The sequence below is a fragment of the Neodiprion virginianus genome, chromosome 1, assembly GCF_021901495.1.
Source record: "Neodiprion virginianus isolate iyNeoVirg1 chromosome 1, iyNeoVirg1.1, whole genome shotgun sequence".
Lineage (NCBI taxonomy): Eukaryota > Metazoa > Arthropoda > Insecta > Hymenoptera > Diprionidae > Neodiprion > Neodiprion virginianus.
Window position 1 is genome coordinate 12,162,010 of NC_060877.1, and position 22,448 is coordinate 12,184,457.

At 37.7% G+C, this 22,448-nt stretch overlaps 1 protein-coding gene across 2 annotated transcripts in view; it reads right to left on the minus strand.

Annotated features, from left to right (window-relative positions):
• LOC124299193 (dipeptidase 1) overlaps window positions 1–22,448 on the minus strand; it is a 135,641-nt gene that overhangs the window by 19,136 nt on the left and 94,057 nt on the right. Inside the window, exon 9 of one of the 2 annotated variants that reach the window (XM_046752209.1) lies at window positions 21,418–21,465. The exons of the other annotated variant lie outside the window; for it this stretch is intronic. Coding sequence (XP_046608165.1) covers window positions 21,459–21,465 — 7 coding nt within the window. The 3' untranslated portion in view covers window positions 21,418–21,458. Of the gene's footprint in view, window positions 1–21,417; window positions 21,466–22,448 lie in introns of those variants that run through there. 2 annotated transcript variants of the gene reach the window in all.

Sequence of the window (22,448 nt, forward strand, 5' to 3'; positions counted from 1 at the left end):
TCCGAGGTATCGCTCTTGTAGCTCACCAACGTGTGTCGCCATGTGTCCGTTACAAAGCGATCAATACATTCTTCTTGCGTTAATTTCACCGTAATAAAATACAGTAAGCATGCGTAAGTTTTGTCTTTCGTGTGTGGTTGCGCGTGTGTTTCTTTAAGGGATTTTTTACTCGGCGGAAGTTAGGGGAAAGGTAGTCTTCGCCTGGTTAGCGAAGCGGTGAATGCGAGGGGCTCGAATCCCGTTGTCGCGGGGAACTCCTACAAAATTCTCCTTTATAAGAGGTTTCATCAAACCGCGGGGCAGCTACCAGTGGAAGGTGTACTCCCCGATGGTAAGCCGCATCCATCGGATGATTTTTTTACCCAGGGGTTCGCTAAGTGGTTCTTTGTGTGCTTACAATGGCAAACTCGCTGGAATAGAATGCTTTTCATGCCTAAGGTATAAAGTGTATACACATTTACACACAAGTAGGATTACACTTGCTGATATACCGTAAGTACACTTAAAACGTAACGAGTAAGGGGTGCACATCACAGCTTATTCACCGGATACGTACAAATATTATATCCGCGGATTAAATCGCACGGACTCTCGGCAGACATTTTTTAGAGAGAATATGTTTACGGCTCGTCCAATGCTCTTCTCTTATCTTCAAAATTCGTACAGACGATGTCGATGTTTCGTTACTGTTGCTTCTCATTTTGCGGGACGGAATTAATCCAGCGTAAATATCACAACGAGCATATTCGACGTTCTGTCGTCCGATGGTTTTGTCCTTATCTGTCGTTCTCAATTAAATTATGTACCCATACATGTACTGTCATTTGAAATTAGTACATTTCATCTTGAATCGAGAGGAACACGATTAGATATTCTTCACTTTGTACACGAGAGTTCGACAAATTTTGTAAAATTATTGGAAGGCTCGAGTACTGTTGTGAAGTATTTTTTTTTACATTAGGATTTCTTTTCAAATTTTATGTACTTATCAAAGTACGTCCTCGCGAACATTAATCCGCGAAGTACATATTTTTTATGTAGACGATTATATATTTATTACGTTTGGTAGAAATGAATATAATGTATTTTTAAAAGGCTCGTTTATTCAAAACTAGCGATACGTATTAGCTCGTTTGATGGTTAACGATATAACGTTTTTTACAACAATAATAACAGTTGGTACGGTAACCCAGTAATTCATTTTTTCGTGACACGCTTTTATCTTGAGAGACTAGAATTCTCATATTTAAATATATGTATAGGGTGAGTAAGTATCGTAGTTACATATATCTAAACTGAAAGGTATAAATCGATGAATGATCGTTACATAAACAAACATATTATTATAAATTGAACATAAAATAACGCATAGGTTAATACGCAACGTACGACTATTGTAAGTATTCTTTTTACATCAGGATTTCTTTACCTCAAATTAAAACGGTGTAAACGAGAATATGGCTCATCCGACGTAAAAAGTTATTCCACTTTCGTCCATTTATGTCTGGTTTATGACTGTTCGTAACAAGTAGTTTCTCTTGTCAGGCTGCAAGTAGGAAGTCGATAACACTTCTGTAGTTTTGCGTTCCGCCTCGATAAGGAAACGATGACGTAATATTTGCTCGCTCGGTAGTATGCGAAGGGATAAACGTGACGCCACGCTTATTGTGTTCGTTAAAAATGGTGTATGCGTTTTCACGCCAAAAGGTCTAAAGCACGTTTCAGAGGCAGTTTCACCGCGTAGATAAGACTACTGGTTGCCGTTTTTCCTTCGCGACATTTTTACAGCCTTCAAAGCGTTCTAAGGGGCTCTTCAACGCTCGAGCTTTTGGCGGAAACGTCCGGGGGCAACAGAATTTAATAGTAATGTATAACCAGTATAACTGCCTACCTTTGAGTCGGCGAGGAATCGGGCGGAATATTTAATGATGTATTATGTAAAGATGAGTCAATTTCGCTGCATCAGAAATTATATTCAGGCGAAATATTAATTTCGGGAGAATTATCCAGACGAAATCCAAATTTCTCATTCATATGCCATCAAAGAACCGCAACCCTTGCAGATTTGAGTCAAATCTCGCGGTGTAAATATTTTTTCCAACGAATTTCGATTCTGTATCTCGCAACTAATATATCCGATTTTTTTCAGAAATTTCCTAAATCTGTAACAAAAGTTATACGCATTTTTATCAGAGTGGACACGTAATGGATGTCAAGTTTAAAACTTTGAATTAATAGATGCCGAGCTTATATATTTTTTTTTTTCATGAAATTTGAAACATAAAACACAAATATTTTTTTCGAGACAATGCATTAATTTTAAATAACCTGTAAAATTAGAAATGAGATTGAATATTACACGCATGTTTTTTCACCTTCTTTGGCTGCACTTTTCCGACTAGAAAACGTACTTAAATTATAAGACAGTCTTCAATATATTTTTTTTCAGACAGGTATTGGAACTTTTGACAAAAATCAACTCTTGAAAAGAAATTCTGACGGGTGAAAGTTTAGTTATGAACTTTTTAGATTCATGTCTACTGAAATGGACAACCGTTCTGAAAAGGTTAAAGATGAAGTAGGATAATAATTCGATAATTCTATGCGTCACCGGTCATCCTTAACAACGTGCATTTGTTTGTATCACTTTGTCACATCGAACTCACAAAGTAGCAGCTACGCTCGATCGGCAAATTTGACGTATCATTTTGGGCCGTCGACCCTTGTCCTTGAAGCATGATATTCAAAGATCCCTGATTAATTGATTTAGGATGAAGGGCTTGGAAGCTGTCCCACTTTAAAAAGAGAGAGTTACCCAAAGCACATGAACAGACAATCCGGGTTGAGTGGGCAATTAGTCATGGTTCGCGTTAGCCTTAGTCATCTGCACTGGAACTCGTGATATCCAATGATTGATGCATCCAGAATTGATGAACTTAAGCTTGTTGAATTTGTCGAATGGTAGAAGCAAGAAGGCACATCCCCTTTGTTTGTGGAGTTCGAGGTTACGCCTTGTCGAAAATATGATGAATCGCTTCGAATCGTACTAATGTGTTGCAGACGTCTCGAACCAGGCTTTGATGGGCGTTCAGAATTGGCGCAAGACTCTCAATCTGACGTCACGGTAAGAAACATCACATTGATATGGATTCGATTTTATCATCTGCTTGCATCAGCAAAGAGTAATGAAATTTCCGTAATACTCAGTTCACGTTCGCTTTGGGACAACTGTTTGATTGAAGAATTTGCTACGGTTCACCCTTGTGTAGGTTTGGGGGTTTACATTCAATCAGTCGTATACTGAAATCACTACTTTGTATTTCAAATTTTCACCTCGATCTGGTGAAGAGCACCTCCACCATGGCTTGCCTTACTACCTGATCAGGTACACATCGGGATATCTGTTAGGGCCTGACCAGAAACGTATCGTGCCCCTCTAGAATGCCCTGATCAGCTTGAGTTCAGGTACGATGGTCAGACTCAATTTAAAATAAAATACGTCCCGATTTCCCTCTTTCGTTGTATTCGTTTCATAAATTTAACAGTATCATATTTTTGTAACTTTGTGCCATCTTCGATGTGATGATTCGAAAATTGCTAAGTCAGAATCGATAATATCAATTGATTGCTCAGCTGCATATAATGACTACATGTATCGGACTGGCTATTTAATAAGCTATTTTAATTTTTTGAGCTCCAACGTCTTTTACGCGCCAGTCGACCTGAAAAACTGATTCATTTTCATCGTATGTTTCGCATGATACGTCGCAACAGGCAGATAAAACTAGAACTTCGCCGAAATAAAATGTAATTGTTTTGGTGCTTCTGCGTTACAAGATAACTTTTATTTCTTCGATGGTATACAAGCCATTCCGTGTCAACTTACGGATTTCTTTCAATCCGATGGAAAAAAATAGTAACCAAAGTGCTAAATATTTACAGCAATAGCCATGCTGAATTCAAAAATTGTAAGCTCAGAATCGATTCCAGTCACTTCACAAACTACTAAGATATCGGGGTCCGGAAGATTTCACGATCGTAAAAGAAACTCCGCCAGACACCGTTCGGCAATTTGAGGGGGTGGTCTTTGTTACAAATACAATGGAAATTTATTGAAACGAAAAAATTCCTATTTTGTCGCTCAGAAAGAGCTTTGTAATGTTAAATAAGACGAATTAAAGCAAAACAGTGCGATTCTCATGGGAATTCGGCTGTACGTGTGTAGGAGTAGTTCACCCCCTAAGTGACGTTATTTCGAAAAACGCAAAAACGTACCCCTTACCTTTTTCTGCTGTTTCAAATGCAATTAATTTGATTGTAATCCGAACAATAGTTTTTTATTTGTAATAATTTTTCAACTTTCAACCTCTATAATTTTCGAATATTCAACCCCGTCGTAACCGGACGAAACGCATTTTTCATTATTCGCCATAGGAGTTATTCTCCAATTGATTTCATTCAAATATCTGAACTGGAAGTGTGCGAAACTGAAACAACCACTGAGGATGCCAAACTTTGGGGCTTGATTTCACCCCTTTAAACCGTTTATCCGCCGATAAAAAAAAATATGTGTCGCTTAGATTTCGATGAAGAACAACATATCATTAAATAGACGAATTTGGGCGGGGACTCCTCAGGCAGTTTCCTTGTTAGATATGCAATGTTAACCTTTTATTACATAATTCTTGGAGAACGTAAATGCATCCGCATACAGATGGAAATCTTTTGGATCAATTAGATATAAACCTTCAATTTTTCTATTGATGAATGCGTGTCGCTAACACTACTAAACAGGAGATCCATTACTTCCTTTTCTAATAAGACGTATTCATTATCTTCCAAACGAGGTTTTGTGAAATAGCTAGTGATTGTTGACAGTTGATGTTTACTTAGATAATGTCTAATCATTCGAGGCTTGTTTATATTAATTGAAAAATATTCTTTTGTATGATAAACGCCATTTCTGTCAAAATAAATTTCATCTTCATATAAACCTACATGCTCCGACATCTTACTTGATATTGCCCGATTGAACAAAGTTTCTAATTCCGGGCCGCATACGCGGGATGGATATTTCACGTTCAAGAAAATCTGTTCTCGGAGATCATTACACAATTCTATTCTTTTGCGATGAGAATAAAGTTTGAAAGAGACGACTCTCTCTAGTTCATGTGCACCCGCAAACTCCCGTTTTCGGAAATCCAACAACCAACCAGTGGCAAGAAGCGGCTTCAAGATTAAATCACAATTCTTTCCTTCTATCATTAAATGTTAACCTGACCAGGACGACATCAGACGCGCCTAAGTAAGGAATGCCTGCTGACAACCAGACCAAGGTCACGTCAGGTGTGCCTTAATGAGGCACGTCTGATTTCAACCTGATCAGAGCCTGCTGGGAGATTAAGCTGGTTTGGAAAATTTTCGGAAAACGGCCGTGGTAAAAAAAAAAAGGCTCTCAGTGATACGTCGGAAGATTACAAGTTTTTGAAGCACGAATGGAATCAAACTTTTCCCTCCGACGTTGTACGGAATGAGCTCATGCGAGATGAGCTCGACACAATCGTAACTAAGTTTTTGGTCGTATTCTGACCTCTTTATATCGAAATGGTATATTGGAACCCGGCCAGAGGCTCCCTGGGCGAAGGGACGTTAAAATGTCGAACTTTGATATGATATCTCGTAAGGTTGGATATGGCCACGTAACGACTTCTCGTATTCGTTTGATTGTGGAGGACGAGAATCCCGCGATGGTTACGTTGGGGTCAACGCTTGTTCGCAGTTAAGGAAAGATATTGCTCGAACCCCCCAAGGCGGCTACCTATACCCCGCACTCCATCCAACTTTGATTCCTTATAACTTATCAAATCTATCCCCAGTACGATATTCCCGGTGGTTCAATCCCGGGGAAAACGATACATGGTCGTACACAATAAAAAAAAAAGGGGGGGGGGGGGGGGAAGAAACCACGCCTAAGTATACGAAGGAATAATAATAAAGGACACGAGACGGTGTGCGCAGACGATATACGTATAATATATGCATGAAAACCCGGGACTTCGTCCCAGGTTGAAGACTTCACACCACTGTTGATTCCTAGCTGTACATAATGGATTTCCTTTCGTTTTCAGATCAAAGTGCTCGAGTACCAGACGCAAATATTCAACAACGGTATCGGCACGGGAACAGCATTATTCTGTTGTATTTCGAGGTATTCATTAGGGCTCTTCGGTGTGAAGGGATGCAAATCGTACGAAAGTGGATTCATTGTTCCAGAGAAGATCGATGTGAATGACGTAACGACGTAGGCTGGAGTGAGTTTAAACAAAAATTATCGACCATTCTCTGTTGAGGTTGAAACTTGTCAGGGATAAAAAAAAAAAAAAAAATCACAACCGCGAGTTATTTCTTCTTTCGCATCCTGTAGCGCAGGGATTTCCCTTTTTTTTCTTTTTCCTCGGGATTTTCGACGGCTGGGTTCACGCGTGGTGAAAATGCCCGGTAGTTACACAACGCGCAAGGCTATACCAGACAATTCAATAACTCCCCCACTGGTGCGAAGTGTAGTGGGACAGCGGAGGATATAGGAAAACGATAAAGACGGGGAAAAAAGAATAGAAAAAAAATTCGTGCGAGAGAGAGAGAGAGAGAGAGAGAGAGAGAGAGAGAGAGAGAGAGAGAGAGAGAGAATGATAATATGCTTATGACAGCCTTTTTCCATTTAGAAATCGATGTCATATAAAATTACAAACCGTCACGCTGCTAGAATCCGTACCCACATTATTTTCACGCCAGAACGTGCGTACTTTGCTCGTTCAACAACTTCTGAGTACATAAACTGAAACTTGTATCTTATTGTTCCCAGGCGTGAATCGTTTACTCAAGGACTGCGTGGATTAGATTGAGATGAACTCTCATCCGCGTGAGTAAAAAAAATTTATGTTGTTCGGCTCAACTTTCTATCTATAAGTCGTTATTCGTTCTAAAATTGAGCTGATCAAAATCTAGACACTGACAAATATCCTCAAGAGTTATTCGAGATTTTCGACGTTGGTAAACGTTCGTTTTCACACACTGGTAGGACGAAAATCTCATTTTCCGCGACAATAATCAAAGGAGCATGGATCAAGATTTTTAAGTTTAAAATAGGTCAGACAATCGAACGAAGATTCGAATTCTACCTGATAAATAATTTGTTGCTAACGTCCCTGATACACTCACCGAACAAGCTGCAAAAATATTTGTTTGATGAAAAATATGTTCTCTTAATGTTTTTTTACATACAAATTAGATTGTAGACACGTAAGAGATGGTCTTTTCGGAAATACTTCACACTCATCGAATTGAAATGAGAACAATTAATTGGAATTCCTAAATCGTTATATATATCTCTATAAATACTTGCAGTGTTGTAATTCTTCTACATTTATGTGCTTACGATACTCCACGACTCGCTAATTGAAACGGATGACTAAATTGTAATTACGTATGAGATAGTTTAACCGGAGTGATCGTGAGAGGTTCATTTCCGTACTGAAAATAACTGGTCGACGTTGAGGGTGAAAGAGAGAAACGGTGTATTCCTTTTTTTCCCTCGAAGAGCCATGCTGCATAATATATAACCATATTTATCTTTATATTCCGCGGTTCCCGTTTTATGTTTTTCAGTTTATCGTTTACTCGTTCAGAATTTGAACAAAGCATCGGTACGAACGTAAACTTTGCGCAAGAACTCGTACAATAAAATGCGCAGATACAGTGAATTACGGAAAATCTTTTGATACGGTCATCCGATTCAAGTTCCTACCCACTTTTATCGAATTTTATATACCTATCACGTCCAATCATTTGTCAAAAGTTTGCGTGTGTACGGGACGCCATTTTGATCGAATTCGTCCGGAGTTTGCATTCCTCTTCTACGGGTAGAACCACGAGCTCCATTTTCAGTTCCTCTTCAAATCCGTCCGCTGCGGTGACCGACATCCGGGAAAAACCGATGTTTTGTCTTTATAATCCGACTTTCCACGTTTGCCCGTTAACGCCGGGATATAAAACTTTTTCGCCTGCCAGTCAAACGAATGTATATTCAGTGTCTGATTTCCAACCACGAGGGGTTTGCTACGGTTATTGAAGAAATTCAAATCTACGCATCTTTTTCAATATTCTTGCATAATTTAGCAACGGGAAAAGCTCGGACTCATAGATCACGCGAGAAATTTATTGAAATCTTGAAAGAATGCCAGAAATTATTCATTCCAATGGTACGAACGAGTCTAACAAATATTCCGTCTCCAAAACGGGTGATTGCAGACCGATATGATTTCACTTTATTCATGGATTCCAATTAATCAAATAACAGCCAATTTAAAAGCGGATCTTCGACGCGAGTTCATTTCGTCTGGATTTTTTATTTTAGGTTTCTTATATATCGTTGGCGCGTAATCGATACTCTTGAGGATTCACGAGCCGCGGACTGTTTGCTCACGTCTACAGACGGAGCTTTGTCGCTTCCTAATCTAAAATTCTGCGTGACGGCTGCACGTGTCTCTGTGATAACAGGTATACGTACAACCATATACCGACAGCGACGCAAGGTTTTATCCCCTCGTGCCTACATATGCCTGTAACCTTCTGCGGAAATCGGATTTCTCTCGCAAGCAGTTAGTGTTTGGCAATTCAAGGCAATCTACGCCAGCCATAGCGCGCCGTTGCCGCCCCTCAATGCCGACGGATATAATTGAGTAGCGTGGTGCTTATTGTTTCGCGATGCTATATCTCCTTGCCAAACCAGTGTCTCGAAATCGATTAATTTCATGCTGATATTACACCAGCACCCAGTTTCAATTTTAATCCGACACTGTACGCCAAGAGCGTGTTCGCTTGTTTTCAACGAGTAAGAATAAGCCGGCATGTATTTCTTACAAGCGTAAGCTTCGTGACAGGTCCCGTACAGTTAAAAACGGTAGATAATGGATAAGTGGTTTGAAACTCAGTCTACCTTATTTGGTCATCGTTTTGTAGCGACTATTTTGACTGGAAATCAAGCCTCGCAACAATTGGAAACTAGAATTTCAGGCCATCGTTCTAAAATCAAAAACCATGAATCTGACAATTGCGCTCTTGCATCCCACGTTTTGAACATATGGGACATACCTTCGATTTCGAATATTCATCTGTATTAACCATAGAACCAATGGTTTGGACGAGACATTAAAGAAATGATTCACATTATTAGAAACGTATAGATAAAAGGTCAGATACTCAAAATCTAAGTCATCTTTATAACGAGATTATTCGTAATTCACAATTCTCGTGCTCTTTCTCGTGTAAACCATTTTAGCTTTAGGTTTTCAAAGTTGCAATATTAACACCTTGATGTACCGATTACCAATACGAATTTAAAATCCTCATTTCCTCCTGAAATGGCGAATAAATAACACGACGCTCGTAGGATAGTCAACAATTAGTAAGTAATCGCATCCTAGTCTTTAAATACCTGATCAAGTTGTCTTTTAATTTTCCGTAAACTCGCCTTTTCTCTACATATTTAAGCTTGTATTTCAACAATTTAAAGCCGTATATTACATACGCAACATAACCTTAAGCTATGTATATGCACATGTCGACTAACATGGTTTATTGCACAGAAGATACAATTAATAATTAAAAAAAAATTAAGATAGCAACAAAGAAACACTGTCAAAAAATTTTTGTTTCATGTTTTTTCATCAGTAAGCCTGAAGATGATCGGCTGGGCCCAGTGGAAACGTTGCAGATGTTCTTTTTTTGCTAATTAACAAAAAACGTCTACGTTGGCAAATCTCAACGAATTCTTCCTTCGTACATCCTCTATGGTCGCTAACTTCAGATTTGTTTTATTTTGTTTTCAAACATCAACTCATCTATCTATGTTTTGTCATTGAACATTGCTTTTTCCAGCTAACGTCTAACTAGCTGAAGGTTTCCTGAAATCAGTGCAGTCTTGATATTCTTGGTGTAATTTATTTGCAACGTAAAGGAAATGTTCCTTCTTAAAGTGGCGAAAAAAGATCGGACAAGGTTCAGCTCTCCCGTCTTGTTCTCTTAGTGAGTTCTTAACTTCTCTTTTCCAGTTACGACCTAGAAAACTTTTCTCAGCAATTTTCGACCTACAAATTCACCATTTCTTGCAACGCAATCCTAAGCTTTTCCTTGCTTTCCAACCAGCGGGAAAGGTTCGTTTAAATATTAAAAGAAGTAATGATTTATTGGTCATTCGTACCGTAGTCGTAGATATATTTCATGCAGGTTTTTCCATTCTATTCGTTCGGGTTTGTTTTCAAGACGTGAGGCCAAAAGTTCAAAGTATCAGCTGACTTCATATCTGCCATTGCATACGGCATGAATTTCTTTTTTCCGAAAAAGAGCAACGATCAAATGGTATTAGCGTAAGATGTTAGGATGCTGAGTTACGAAGCTTAATGTCGTTTCAATGTCTCCCCAATCACCGTCAATCTGAACTGAAATCTTAAATTCATGGTACGAGTGAAACATTTCTCACTATCTGATGCGCCTTAATATCTTCCCCAACGATGTCAACGTCAATCCTACAAAAAAATGCTAAATAAAAATCTCTATCTCACATTCTCGGATCGTATTAGGTTCACGCTACGCTCAGATCTACCCAATGTCACGTATTTAGTTTTGTATTTCAAACACGTGTTTCACCCCAGACAATAATATTTCAACAAACTTTAATATGAGATAATCAAACTGGACTTTTTTCGATATTTATTGACAGAAGAAGCCAGAGCAGAGTGAATTTTGTGAATAGTTTAGAAATGCTATTACAGTCGACGCTCTCAATAGGACCGCTTCTTCTCAAGATACCTCAGCAGCTTTCCCCACTACCGCAGTTGAACAAAGCGTAGCCGAAATTTTGCCCGACACTCTCGCAACAGAGCCGGTTACAAAATTTTTCGCACAAGATACCTATTTTTTTATTATTTTTTTTTATGCCGATAACGATACGGAAACAATTAGCTTCAAACCTCAATTAGGTCGAAATGATAAAATTTGATGTGGCATTTCCCGCGAATGGTAAGTCCGAGAAGGTTCAAACTTGGAGAACTCTTCAATTTTGGTACACACTACAAGAGGTAAAAATTTCAGACAAATCGATTCTTTGACGTCCCGTTCAATTCTCGACAATCGGTGGACTATACAGGTACAAACACTTCAACGGTGATTCCTGAATTCTTATTTGTCCTATATCTTTTCACACACCAGAGATATATAATCTGACAAAGTATGAAAAAGTACGGGATGTCTGTCCACAAAGTCTCAAGGCAAACAAAAACACTAAGCTTTAATCCACGTAGACGGAATATTTCACGTTCTTTTTCACGAAATGATTTTCAACCGATGCTCTCATTTCAGTTGATGAGCCGACCTTAAAGCAGAAATTCATTGCATTGGTATGAAATTGACCTCTCCTCGCATGCCAACTTTGCTCCGAGCTCTGCTGTATATTTGTACTTGGACTCCCCTCGATTCGAGAAAAACGTTTTCATTCAATTTGAATATCATTTTAACAAACATGCGAATGAGTCGCCAGCGATATTACGTCTCAACGTCGTTCCGCTCGTTAGGAAAATGTCGAGGTACTCATGCACATGTACAGAGCTGTATAATTGGTGCTACACCCGGTCCCAGCGCATGCTATGGCATTCAATGGAATACGTATACTGTAATTACTAAACATTGTTATCTTCACATGCAGCTCTAAAGTCTCGATGGAATGCGTGCAGCGTAACGAGTCAAATGTGACCATAAGATTCGTGTAATTGAGCGGAATGAAATAAGTTTCAAATGCTTATCGTTACGCAAGCACAACTGCAACGGTGAGCTATTTCCTCGTTGAAAAGGTTCCAAAGGACCGTGTTTCCGGCGTAGACCTACGAGCGTTCGGAAGCATACCTACTCTTTAAGGATCCTTGGCCCGAGATTGTTTTTGAAAAATTTCCATCAAGGACCTGGAGGGCCTCGATAATAAATCTTTGGATAAGCGGTACTTTTTGCTACCAACCACCACCATATGCCCACTTTTCAACCGAGACTGAAGATAAAACAAAAACTAGGGTATAATTATGTCTTTGTTCGTACAAAACCTTTCGTGCGTTCCCCGCGGCATTTACCTACAGAATCACAGACCCCGCAAATATATATATCTGTGATGAATGCCCGCACGTGGTCTTGTTCAAGGTAAAGATTACAACGTCACCTCGTGAACTTTTTGTTCGAAACTAAATATATCTCTTCACTTTTGCGTTAGGATACCTTTGTGCCGCAGTGCAAACGTCAGGGGATTGTCTTCTGAAAAAAGTACTATCTTAAACGAGCCCTTTCAGTTTTTTGCATACCAAAATATTTAGCTAACCGTGGAATATATTCGTCCTATTTGCACAAAAGTCTGTAGAAAATGACGCAGCTGGATCAGAAGAAAGAGACACGTATAGGTTCTGGATCTAGATTCTGAAAACGGCTGGAAATGCGCGGTGAATCAATTTGTTGCAGTTTTATTATGTGCACATCAATTCTGCATCTTTATTAGACTTTCGATCACCGTAATTCCAAAGAAATGTCCCGATGCAATGAGATTCTAAATGTTGGTGAAATTGTTGTTAAGAAGTACACAAATGACGTCAACTGACAGATTTTGGACGGTATAATAATAGTAATCAATACGGAAACAGGTCAAATTGTCCATGAGACGTTTTTACCGTATTATAACAACCTTTCGTTCTATTCGTTGTAATAAGTTTGAAAAAAAAAAGCGGTTAAGAGCGAATGCTTAGGGATTTGTGGGGGACATGAGACGATGCTACTCACAACCTTCTTAGTAGGTGTAGTAATGGAAGGATGAGGTCATCTTAGGTTTCCAAATAGGAAGCTTGTCGTTTTGGTAAATTATGTCGCTGATGGTTTTGAGGAAAATCCAACAAAGAAAAATTAGTAGATCGTGCATCAAGGAGGCGAAGTAGGTCTTTTCACGACGAGCGTAGCTTTGCAATGCGAGGCTGCAAAGATGAATTCCAATACCTGGATAAAACGATCTTGGCGCATGCGCACAAGTGAGTTGCTACATTTTACTTGCTTGGGATTGATTTGGCGCATGCGCACTTCCGAATACCTCAATGTTACGCACTGTTCCATTGCGTACAAGCTAGTTGAGCACAACCCCTGATCTAACCAGATTTCAGTGATACCTTCGTTGCTTCTCAAACCAAACTTACCTTCACAGGTTTTGGAGAAAATAGCGTGTTTCATGGTAGGGATCAAAATCCCGAAAGACAAAAAGTCGATTGGTCGAAAATCTGAAATTTTAGAGGCGCGAATTTTATAATAACGAATGATCAGTTTACAGAAACTAAGATTTTCGATAAATCACCTAGCATAATAACTATTTTCCTGAAAGTTGAGTTAACCGAACGCTCTTTTATCTGAAAGAGTATTTCCAGAACAGTCTGCATTCCGAATGGAACAAAGCACAGATTGTGAAGGTATAAAAAAATGAAAGTGACGAAATGAGAAATTGAGAGCGGCTAATTCTTCTAACAGCTAAAAAGGCAGAAAAATTATTTGACAAAAATCAAAGTTTAGAAGGAATAAAATTTCGATCCGCAAAATGCAGAAGGACCAGAATTCCGAAATGAGAAGATACGGAAAGGCCGAAGTACCGAATCATTTGAAAATTTGGAATTTGTGATTATCTCATTGTATTAGACAGTCGTTTGTGTCGTCAAAGAAAAAAACAACGCAAAGGAATCCTTCTTCGCGTACGTTGGATTTATTCGGAAAAATCAAATGAGCGTGATCTTCCACATAACATATAACGCTCATGTTTTTACAGAATCTTTCTTTTCATGTGAAAAAAATTTTTAGGGCGTGCCACGGTGAAAAATCGCAAATTATTTTTTTCTAAAACACCCTAATATACATATAGCTGGTCACGCGTTCCTCTCTCTTTCTCGTCAACACCTGTACATAATTAGCTGTAAGAAGATCAAGATGATAAGACCAGTGAACTAGATCATTCGTATATCCGCGGCTGATCGTGTAATTTCTTGATAGTCGTTATACCTTCTTTTCGTCATAATTAACTGACGCTCCGTTCCGCGTAGTTTCGCACGATTCCGTCACATCGAATTGTCTGAAATTATCCGATTGCATCGAATCTCATCTGTGCTACAATCATCCGATTCAACGGTGATCTTTTCTCAACCACGAAAGCTTCCGCACCTCTTTATCTATTTTCCATTTTCCGCATCTTAGTCTTCGAAAGCTGTACGAAGCTGTTCATTAAATTGTAAGTCACCTTGATCGTCTTATGTTTTATTGTATTTCTGTTATTGTTCGTCGAAAATCAGATCCGAGTCTAATTAATCTCGACACTGGAGGCTGTAAGCCACATTATTCATATTTCTCAAAGTAGCCTGTTTAAAATATCGACATAATAGCCTATTTTGTTTATTGCCAGATTCGTCTGTTCAATTTTCGTTATACATTGCTTGTGCTTGTTTCCTGTCTGTACAGTATTAACTGTGTCAGAATAGCAACCTAAATTTCTATTTCGATATTTTAGTTCCAGACATCTAATTTATATAAAATATTCTCTCGATTATAGTGATTTCGTCACAAACATCAGACACCTTATTCATTTGCTGCTTTTTTTTAGTGATCCAAGTACCGAGCAATCTCTTCCTGTATTGAAATAAATCAATTGTATTATATTTCATAATCTTTATTTCTGATAACTGCTGCACGACCAATAAATAAACTTTACAGCATGTTTCATAACGTTCGAAAGTCAAACTTTCCAAGCGAATGTTGAAAGAAGAAAAATTTACCCGGACACTAATTTCCGTGCTCTTAAGAAAACGCCGCAAAATTATTCAACTCCAAGTTCAATCTCCACGTGGGCTAGTTTTCAAAACACTGAGCTGCTGTAATTCCTTGGCAAAGTAAGACAAATTTTTCACGGGAAAATGCAGCGATGAGTTATGTCTCTCTGACAACTCGGGGTTACACGAATGGTGCATTTAAGCCGGGTGAATTACGTGCCCAGTGTTGCTGACCGAAGAACACGTGATGTTCTGAACCGTAACTAATGCCAGGCATTAAACGAGGAATAACAGGTCACTTGGAGCCAAGAAACGTGGAAATTGCTCCGTCGGATTAATTTTAATTAAAGAAAAGGAATCGATATCAGTTTTCTCGTTCTTTAAATGTTCACTCCTCGTCGATGTCTGGTCATTTTTTTATTCCAATTATTCTGTACTCCGCGATTCACGATCACGAGAATTGTTTCTTCTCTTCTTGATCGCGTTATATTCTTCTGGGTTTTCGATCGTCTATAACAGAAGTGAGAACCGTAGATTATACATTACAGACTCCCTCGTTTACTTCAGGAAATGAGATTCGTAAAGCTGCAGAGACAACGTGACTTAAAAATTTCTTCCTGGCTCCTCGTTACTTCATATAATGGGCAGGTATAGGAACTGAGGTGAAAATCGCTTTCCAGAGTCTAGAACTCAGCTGCTGTATAGCGCTTGTCGTGAATTCGACTCCTCAAAATTTTGCATAACGTTTCTACCGATAATAATATACCGAGTAAACGTAATTAATATTTCGCACCTGCTTTCTCGTATAGCCGCAGATTTATAATCATCACAAGACATGTAAAATCTTTGCTACACGGAGGGAAAGGATTAATCGAGTCAAGTGATGTTTGTTCGATTCAATCGAATGCTCCAAAAAGTCAAACGCGGCGAACGCAATACTCACTTAATTCAACAAAATACTTCAGTCGGACAAAATACTTGTCACAAGTTAATTTCAATGAATTTTGTACCAAGAAAATGTACGAACGTTTTTTATATTGGAAATCTGAAATAGTTGTATCAAAACAAAATTAGCTTGTTTTAATTCATGTTTTTTTGAATCGAGAGTTTAATGGTTGAAATAGGCAATGAAATTTGTTGTTGAATCTTTTTTTTTTTTTTGCATTGGCTAAAGATTGAAGTTATTCGAGCGCGCCAAATGCTTTCCTAGAGTGATATCATTTGTAAAATTCTACAGACTCAAAATGTTGAAGGGTTTACTCGATATTTAATGGATATAAATCCCGAAAACTAGTTGTATATGTATAACTATAAATTGAACATGTGCTGATACTTTTTATTTATTGATATCTGCATTGATTACCATAACTCGATTCCGGAAACACAACAAAAACTTCACTCGACTCAATAATTTACTCGATCACGACAAGAAAGGTTTTTGTTGAATCAAAGAATTCGCTTGACTAATTCATTTTGACAAACTATCTTAATCGAAATAGCTGGATCTTAGTCATCGTATTTGGAACAACTAAGGAACACTAGACTGAAGTGAATGGGCAAAATCTATTTTCAAGAATTCGTTTCCCTCCATGTATGGTTACGAGAAAGGAAGTATAGGTAAAGTATTCTTAGCTTGCACAATACATCGGTTTCTGCAGAGATCGAAGTGTTTTTTGTGTCCAGGGGTTTGAAAAAACCAAAAGCAAACCAAAATCAGGCAGACAAATTATGAGAAAAAAAAATGTATAAAAGGGGTATTCGGGATCTAAATCAGATCTTACAGTTTGTGGGAACAACTGCGATTAGAATGAATTCATGAATAATGGATGAGTGGTTTATCGAAGCATCATCGTGGCTTGAGATATAAATTTTGGCTTCTACTCTCTTTCCCTCTTTCTTGATCGCGGGATCTCTCTAGGCGACGTTTTGCTTAATTAGCTCAATTCCAGTTGACGTTACACGTGCTCGACGCTTGCGGTTGACAAACGGCCGCCGTGCGGACGCTCCTATTTGCTCAACGCTGTTTGCAATTTAAACTAAGCCTCTCTGTAAACACCGTAGCGACTCTCTACTAGTTAATAAAAGTAGCCTGTGATCTGCAAACGAAAACTTGCGATCAATATATCGGTGGAACATGCTTTTACCTCCGAACAGTTTTCTGGAACCCTCGTATCTACTAAGAAAACGATGACATAATTCCTAAACACATGTTCCGATAGTAGAAAGTCATGTTCGTTTTCTTTTTTTTTTTTTTTTAACCATCTCGAAAAATATTGAGGCTAGACGTTGACCGTTTCAAGACAAGAAGTGAGAGTGGTTTGTAAAACTTATTGCCTATCGGAACATCGTCTCGATAAGAATAGTGTAATTACAGCCTGGAAAGCACTTGATCGGTTCGTCTGGAATCCCGCCAGTCGAGTAAAATAAGCTCGCACACCGGAAATGGGAATGGACACCGGCCGTTGTGATTGTAAATTATGTAAAAAATTCTTATAAACGTCTTTCAAGGTCAGAAGGTCGTATTTTTCAGAGCTCAATAAATTATCTTGTGAAATTTTTCCAATTTTCGACAAGTTTGATCTTTTTTTATTTCAAAACAAGTCGTAGGGGAAAAATCTGACAGAGTTACGGAAACGTCACCTAAATGCGGAAGAAAATATATTTTCCCTGGTCGTGAGATTCCATTTATTTATTTATTTATTTATTTTTTTCCGATTTAAGGTCCTCCGGTTCTAAGCTGCACTATTCATCGTGTCGTAAATATGAATTTCATTCATTCGAATCAAATCGAGATTTCTTGCAATGTCTGCACGATATTTTGCCACACCTTGCACACTACAGTTACATTTGTCCAACTATTCCGCAAAGTTACACCCTATTTCTTGGGTGAAACGGCTCATTGACCCGTGCAGATTACGCTCTTGTTGAGAAGGGCTGTAGAGAGACGTACTGTTTTTTTTTTTTTTTTTCCGTTCGCGGATTCAACAGTTATATAGCGTCCTTTAAGAACAATCTGTTATATGCAAATTGCAGGAACACCTTTATTTTCATCTACCATTTCCACTCCGTCATTCCCAGTCTCCAAGATTTCGTTTCATAAATTTCTTGATACCGTCCTTATGTTAATTTCGATTTAAATTAACCGAAGTTAGTCTTTTAATCGAAATTGCCGCACTCGACTTCGTCCGCATGATTTCCATAATTTTTACATTAGATTTGAACCACCCGAGAACGATCTACTGATTTTTACATAGATATAATTGATTTCGAAATTTGCATATGCAGATTGGACTGCATATCTTAGCCTTCTTCACTGTACGCTGTACATGAATTTTCGAAAAAAGAAAATTTACGGAAAATATGTATACCGGGAATTCTTAGTAAATGGGTTGTGAAATGAGTGAACAGGTATTTCCACACATATTCCTTAAATTCCTCTAAAAGTAAATAAAAACGTTCTTAACAGATATTATGTATCTTTTTTCGTGCAGTGAATGTAGAAGAGGTATTCGAAAATTGGGAAGAATGCTCAAATGCAACCCTTCAAGATCAAGTCATAATTTTTCATAAACTGATAAGGCTTGATAAATGTACTGTAAAAAAGAAAATCTGAAGTCTTTCGTATCGATGCGGATGTTTCAAAGCACTTGAATCATTCTTTAATCAATCACCAGTAAAAGCTATTTTACGCCTGCTATTTTTTTTCCTTTTCTTTTTTTTTTTTCTTTTTGTGAAAAGTACTCATAAAAGGTCTTTCTTTATGTAATCGCACCAGGAAGTCAAGCGTCTACATTTTCTCCGCTGACATTTGAGCGCCTTCAGTACTGAGTAAATAAATAAAAAACTCCGCATTTTCTCGCATTCTTTGCGGATGCCGTTCAGACTCGGAAGTTCAACATAAGTTTCTCCATAGAAGTGTTGAAATATATGTCTGTGTTCCATTAAATAATGGAATTCCTTTCGCTCTGCGGAAAAAGGAAAACGGATTCGAAAATAATAACAGTATAAAAGATAAATTGTGTCGACAACAAATACAGTAGAAATCCGATTGCAATACCGTAGAACTTCGATTATCCGAACTAATTGGGACCGAGTCTAGTTCGGCTAATCAAAAGTTTGGATAACCGAAATGCAATTTTTATCTTCAGATGTAATAATATATGTACAGCACAAATTTAAATCGAAAAAGTCCGCATTAAACATCCAAATACGTATTGATGAACCTCTTTCGAACGCCGAACGATTATTTTATTTTTATTTTATTTTCAATTGACGAACGGCTGCTCCACGTTTCTTAGCGAGCAATAATGTATATTTCGCACGAAAAATGTATTTTTTGAGCCGGCGTTCGGATAAATTAAGTCATGGTTCGAATAATTGCAGATTCGGACAATCGAGGTTCTACTGTAGTTATGGATCCTAAAAAAATGCCTAAGGTGAGGGCTGCGTTATTTCGTTGACGACTTTGTAGCCTTCGAACAGAATTCATTGGTAAACCTGATGGATTGATGCCAGTCTGGAAATTTTTCTTCCTTCAATTTTTCTTATTTGACAATTCAAAAAAATTCCAAACACGTTTGTCAGAATCTCCATCTTGTTGGAGAGGAGCTTTGTACGAAGAGGGTAAACGAAATGCAAACAAAATTCCCTTACGTATGTAGGTACATAGATATAGCTGTATTCGGTTTTCACGCTTTGCATGCATCCGCAGTTCTTTCTGTCCTGCGCAAAACGCCGTCTATATATACATACATTATACATATATGGGGAATTCCATGCGAAACCATCCGACGTTTGACCCTGACCATTTTCGATTTTGTTAAAAATTGTTTCTGGAATCGTCCCAACTCTGAAATTGTACCTTGAATTTTATCAAATTTTTTATCCAACTCGTTAATTGTTTACAAATATTGAGAGTAATTTTGAAAAGGAGCTTTTTAAAATTCTTAAAAACTTCTCAAAAATAATTTCATCTTTTCCAAACATTTCAAGACTCGGCCCATAACGGGCTGATTTTATTCTTTTCTTTTCTTTTTTTTTTTACCACTTTCAACTTGAAAATTCCCAAATTTTCTCAAAACTTCTATTTCTTACTTATCTACAACATTTCTAGACCGGTTTCATTACGAAGTTGATAAAAAGAAGATGAATGTGCCAAAAAAATTGACAAAAATCGCTCCACAATGGAAACGGTCCTGAAATGTTCTGAGTGAAAAATAAAAGTTCGAGCATTTTTCGAAAAAAGAAAATGGAAAGTACTGAAAATATATCGAAAAAAAATCTGCTCATCATAGTCCCGGTTTTAAAATTATTGGAATGGAAAATACAGTTTCTGCGAATTGTTTGACGGTTTCAAAAATGATATTTTGAAAAATTACTTTGATTATTAATAAATAACTGAGCAATTGATAAAAAATCTGAAAAATGCAGAGAACTCTTTCAGAGTGGGAACAATTGAAGAAAATTTTTTTTATACCATATCGGAATGGTGAAGGCCAGACGTTGATGGGTTTCGCATGGAATTCCCCGTATCCATATAGGAGCAATTTTGAAATTTGTATGTCTATGTAGTGCAGGTCCTCTTCTATTCGATCCTGTAGTGTGGGTATCGGTACGTGCCTCCAAACACCCACAGATACTGAATGGAAAATTGTTCCTGAGGGAACGAGTTCCGAAAAGTGTTATTTTATAGTTTTCGTGGCTGTTTGATCAATAGTCAGTAATTTTTACCGTCATTGCAAATCTGTATCTGTGTGTATACTTAAATAAACGCTACAAATAATTGACAATTTTCAGCTACATTTATATACAGCAAGGGTTTCGAATTAGATGATAGACGAATCATAATGTACAGATTATTTTATACGTGGGTTTTTCAAGAAAAAATGGGATATGTAAGGAGAATTTTTATCCGAAAATTGAATTTTTTGGCTTAAGTTCGAGCAACGATTGAAGCAGCTTCTGCCCATTGTTACTTTACCGATTGTATTTACCTTTCACTATTTCGCTGGGATTGATCTAAATAAGGACACAGTGTCACCATCTCTGTAGCCTCAACTTCAGACGTCTCGAGTAAGACCAGCGACGAGTTTGTCCTTCTTGATACTTTGTATTTGGAAAAAGGAGAATGAAAAGAAAAAGAAGAGGGAAAATCAGAAGCGAAACAGTCCCGCCGAAAAAGCAAAAATTGTCGATGCAACGTGACTGGAAAGCGATTTCATTCAAGCGTGTAATGAATGCTCTCCTTTTACCCTAAAACACGTTTTGTAACAACTTTTAAGATTTCCTTTTCGCAATATGTCCCCTTTGCGAAGGTCGCGGGGAGAGACGTGTATTCAAAGAAGATTTCCTTTTCATACTCGTATCAAACAGAAACGGAGATTTCATTTGCTTCAAAAAGTATTTTCAACTCGCTTCTGACTCCCTTTTCTCGAACGAATATTTATAGTCCAACTTGTACAAGTGTGGTACGTACTTAAGTATACATACCTAGTTCAACAATGTTCAGGTGCATACTTGATAGGATCAAATGTTAGTGCTTTCCCAGTATTTTATCAACATCTGTTTCTTCCAGCAACTTCAAGCACTGTTATTATTAAATAAAATAAATTACGTTCTAATATTTTGTCAAGACAATTGAATTATCTTCAAAAATGATGTTTAAAAAATTAGAAATTAATACAATCAACAACAGCAACATTCGCAATAATAATCCGTGCCCTACCAAAGCGTGAAACGTTTGTTTACGATATGAGTATTTGGGGTGATTCAAACTGTCTGTTTGTTCGAGCCTTAGCAATTAAGAAAGCTTACCAAGTATTGACACAGGTAAACACAACAAGTGGTTTCGCCATTAACGCAGGCAGTCAACATCACAGGCAAGTAAAACTTATCCACGAAAATCAAATATTACAAAAATTATACTATTTTTTAATATTAAAAGAAGAACCAGCGATAATATCGTTATAGCTGCTCCACAGACTTTTAGATTAGGGATCGGCTTACACTTGTATAACTCCATCGAAAGGGTAAAAGAGAGAAAGAAAAAACTGTAATAATGAAAAAAAAAGTTTCACCGGGAGAAATTTTTGAACTGCAAATTTCATCCAAATATTCCTGCTTTCGATTCTCATTCCGATTGCGATTTCGAATCACCTGAAGTACACGTGATCCATTCCCTTCTGCTTCGCACTTCTCCTAAACAAACTTTTTATCTCTCTCTCGCTCCCTCTTTTTCTTATTCTTAGTATCGGTCCACCAGTCTCTGCAATTTGCATTCTAATCATCCATTGTTCAAATTTACATCCACGGGTTTTCCATTATTACGGATGTTGCATTGTTTGTCCACATATTGGCTGCTTTTAATTGTAGATTAGGTATAACTTTTTTGATACGAATTGTGCTAACTCGTCTCCAGTTACTGACGCTGTTCGACAGATCTTTATAAATGATTGAAAGATACTTGTCTTTGAATATTTTATACAAGCGTCGTCTGATGTTGAGAATAATGACAATTTTGATGACAAAATCTCGTATGGTTCTGTTTAGAATGACACAATCAATAAATCT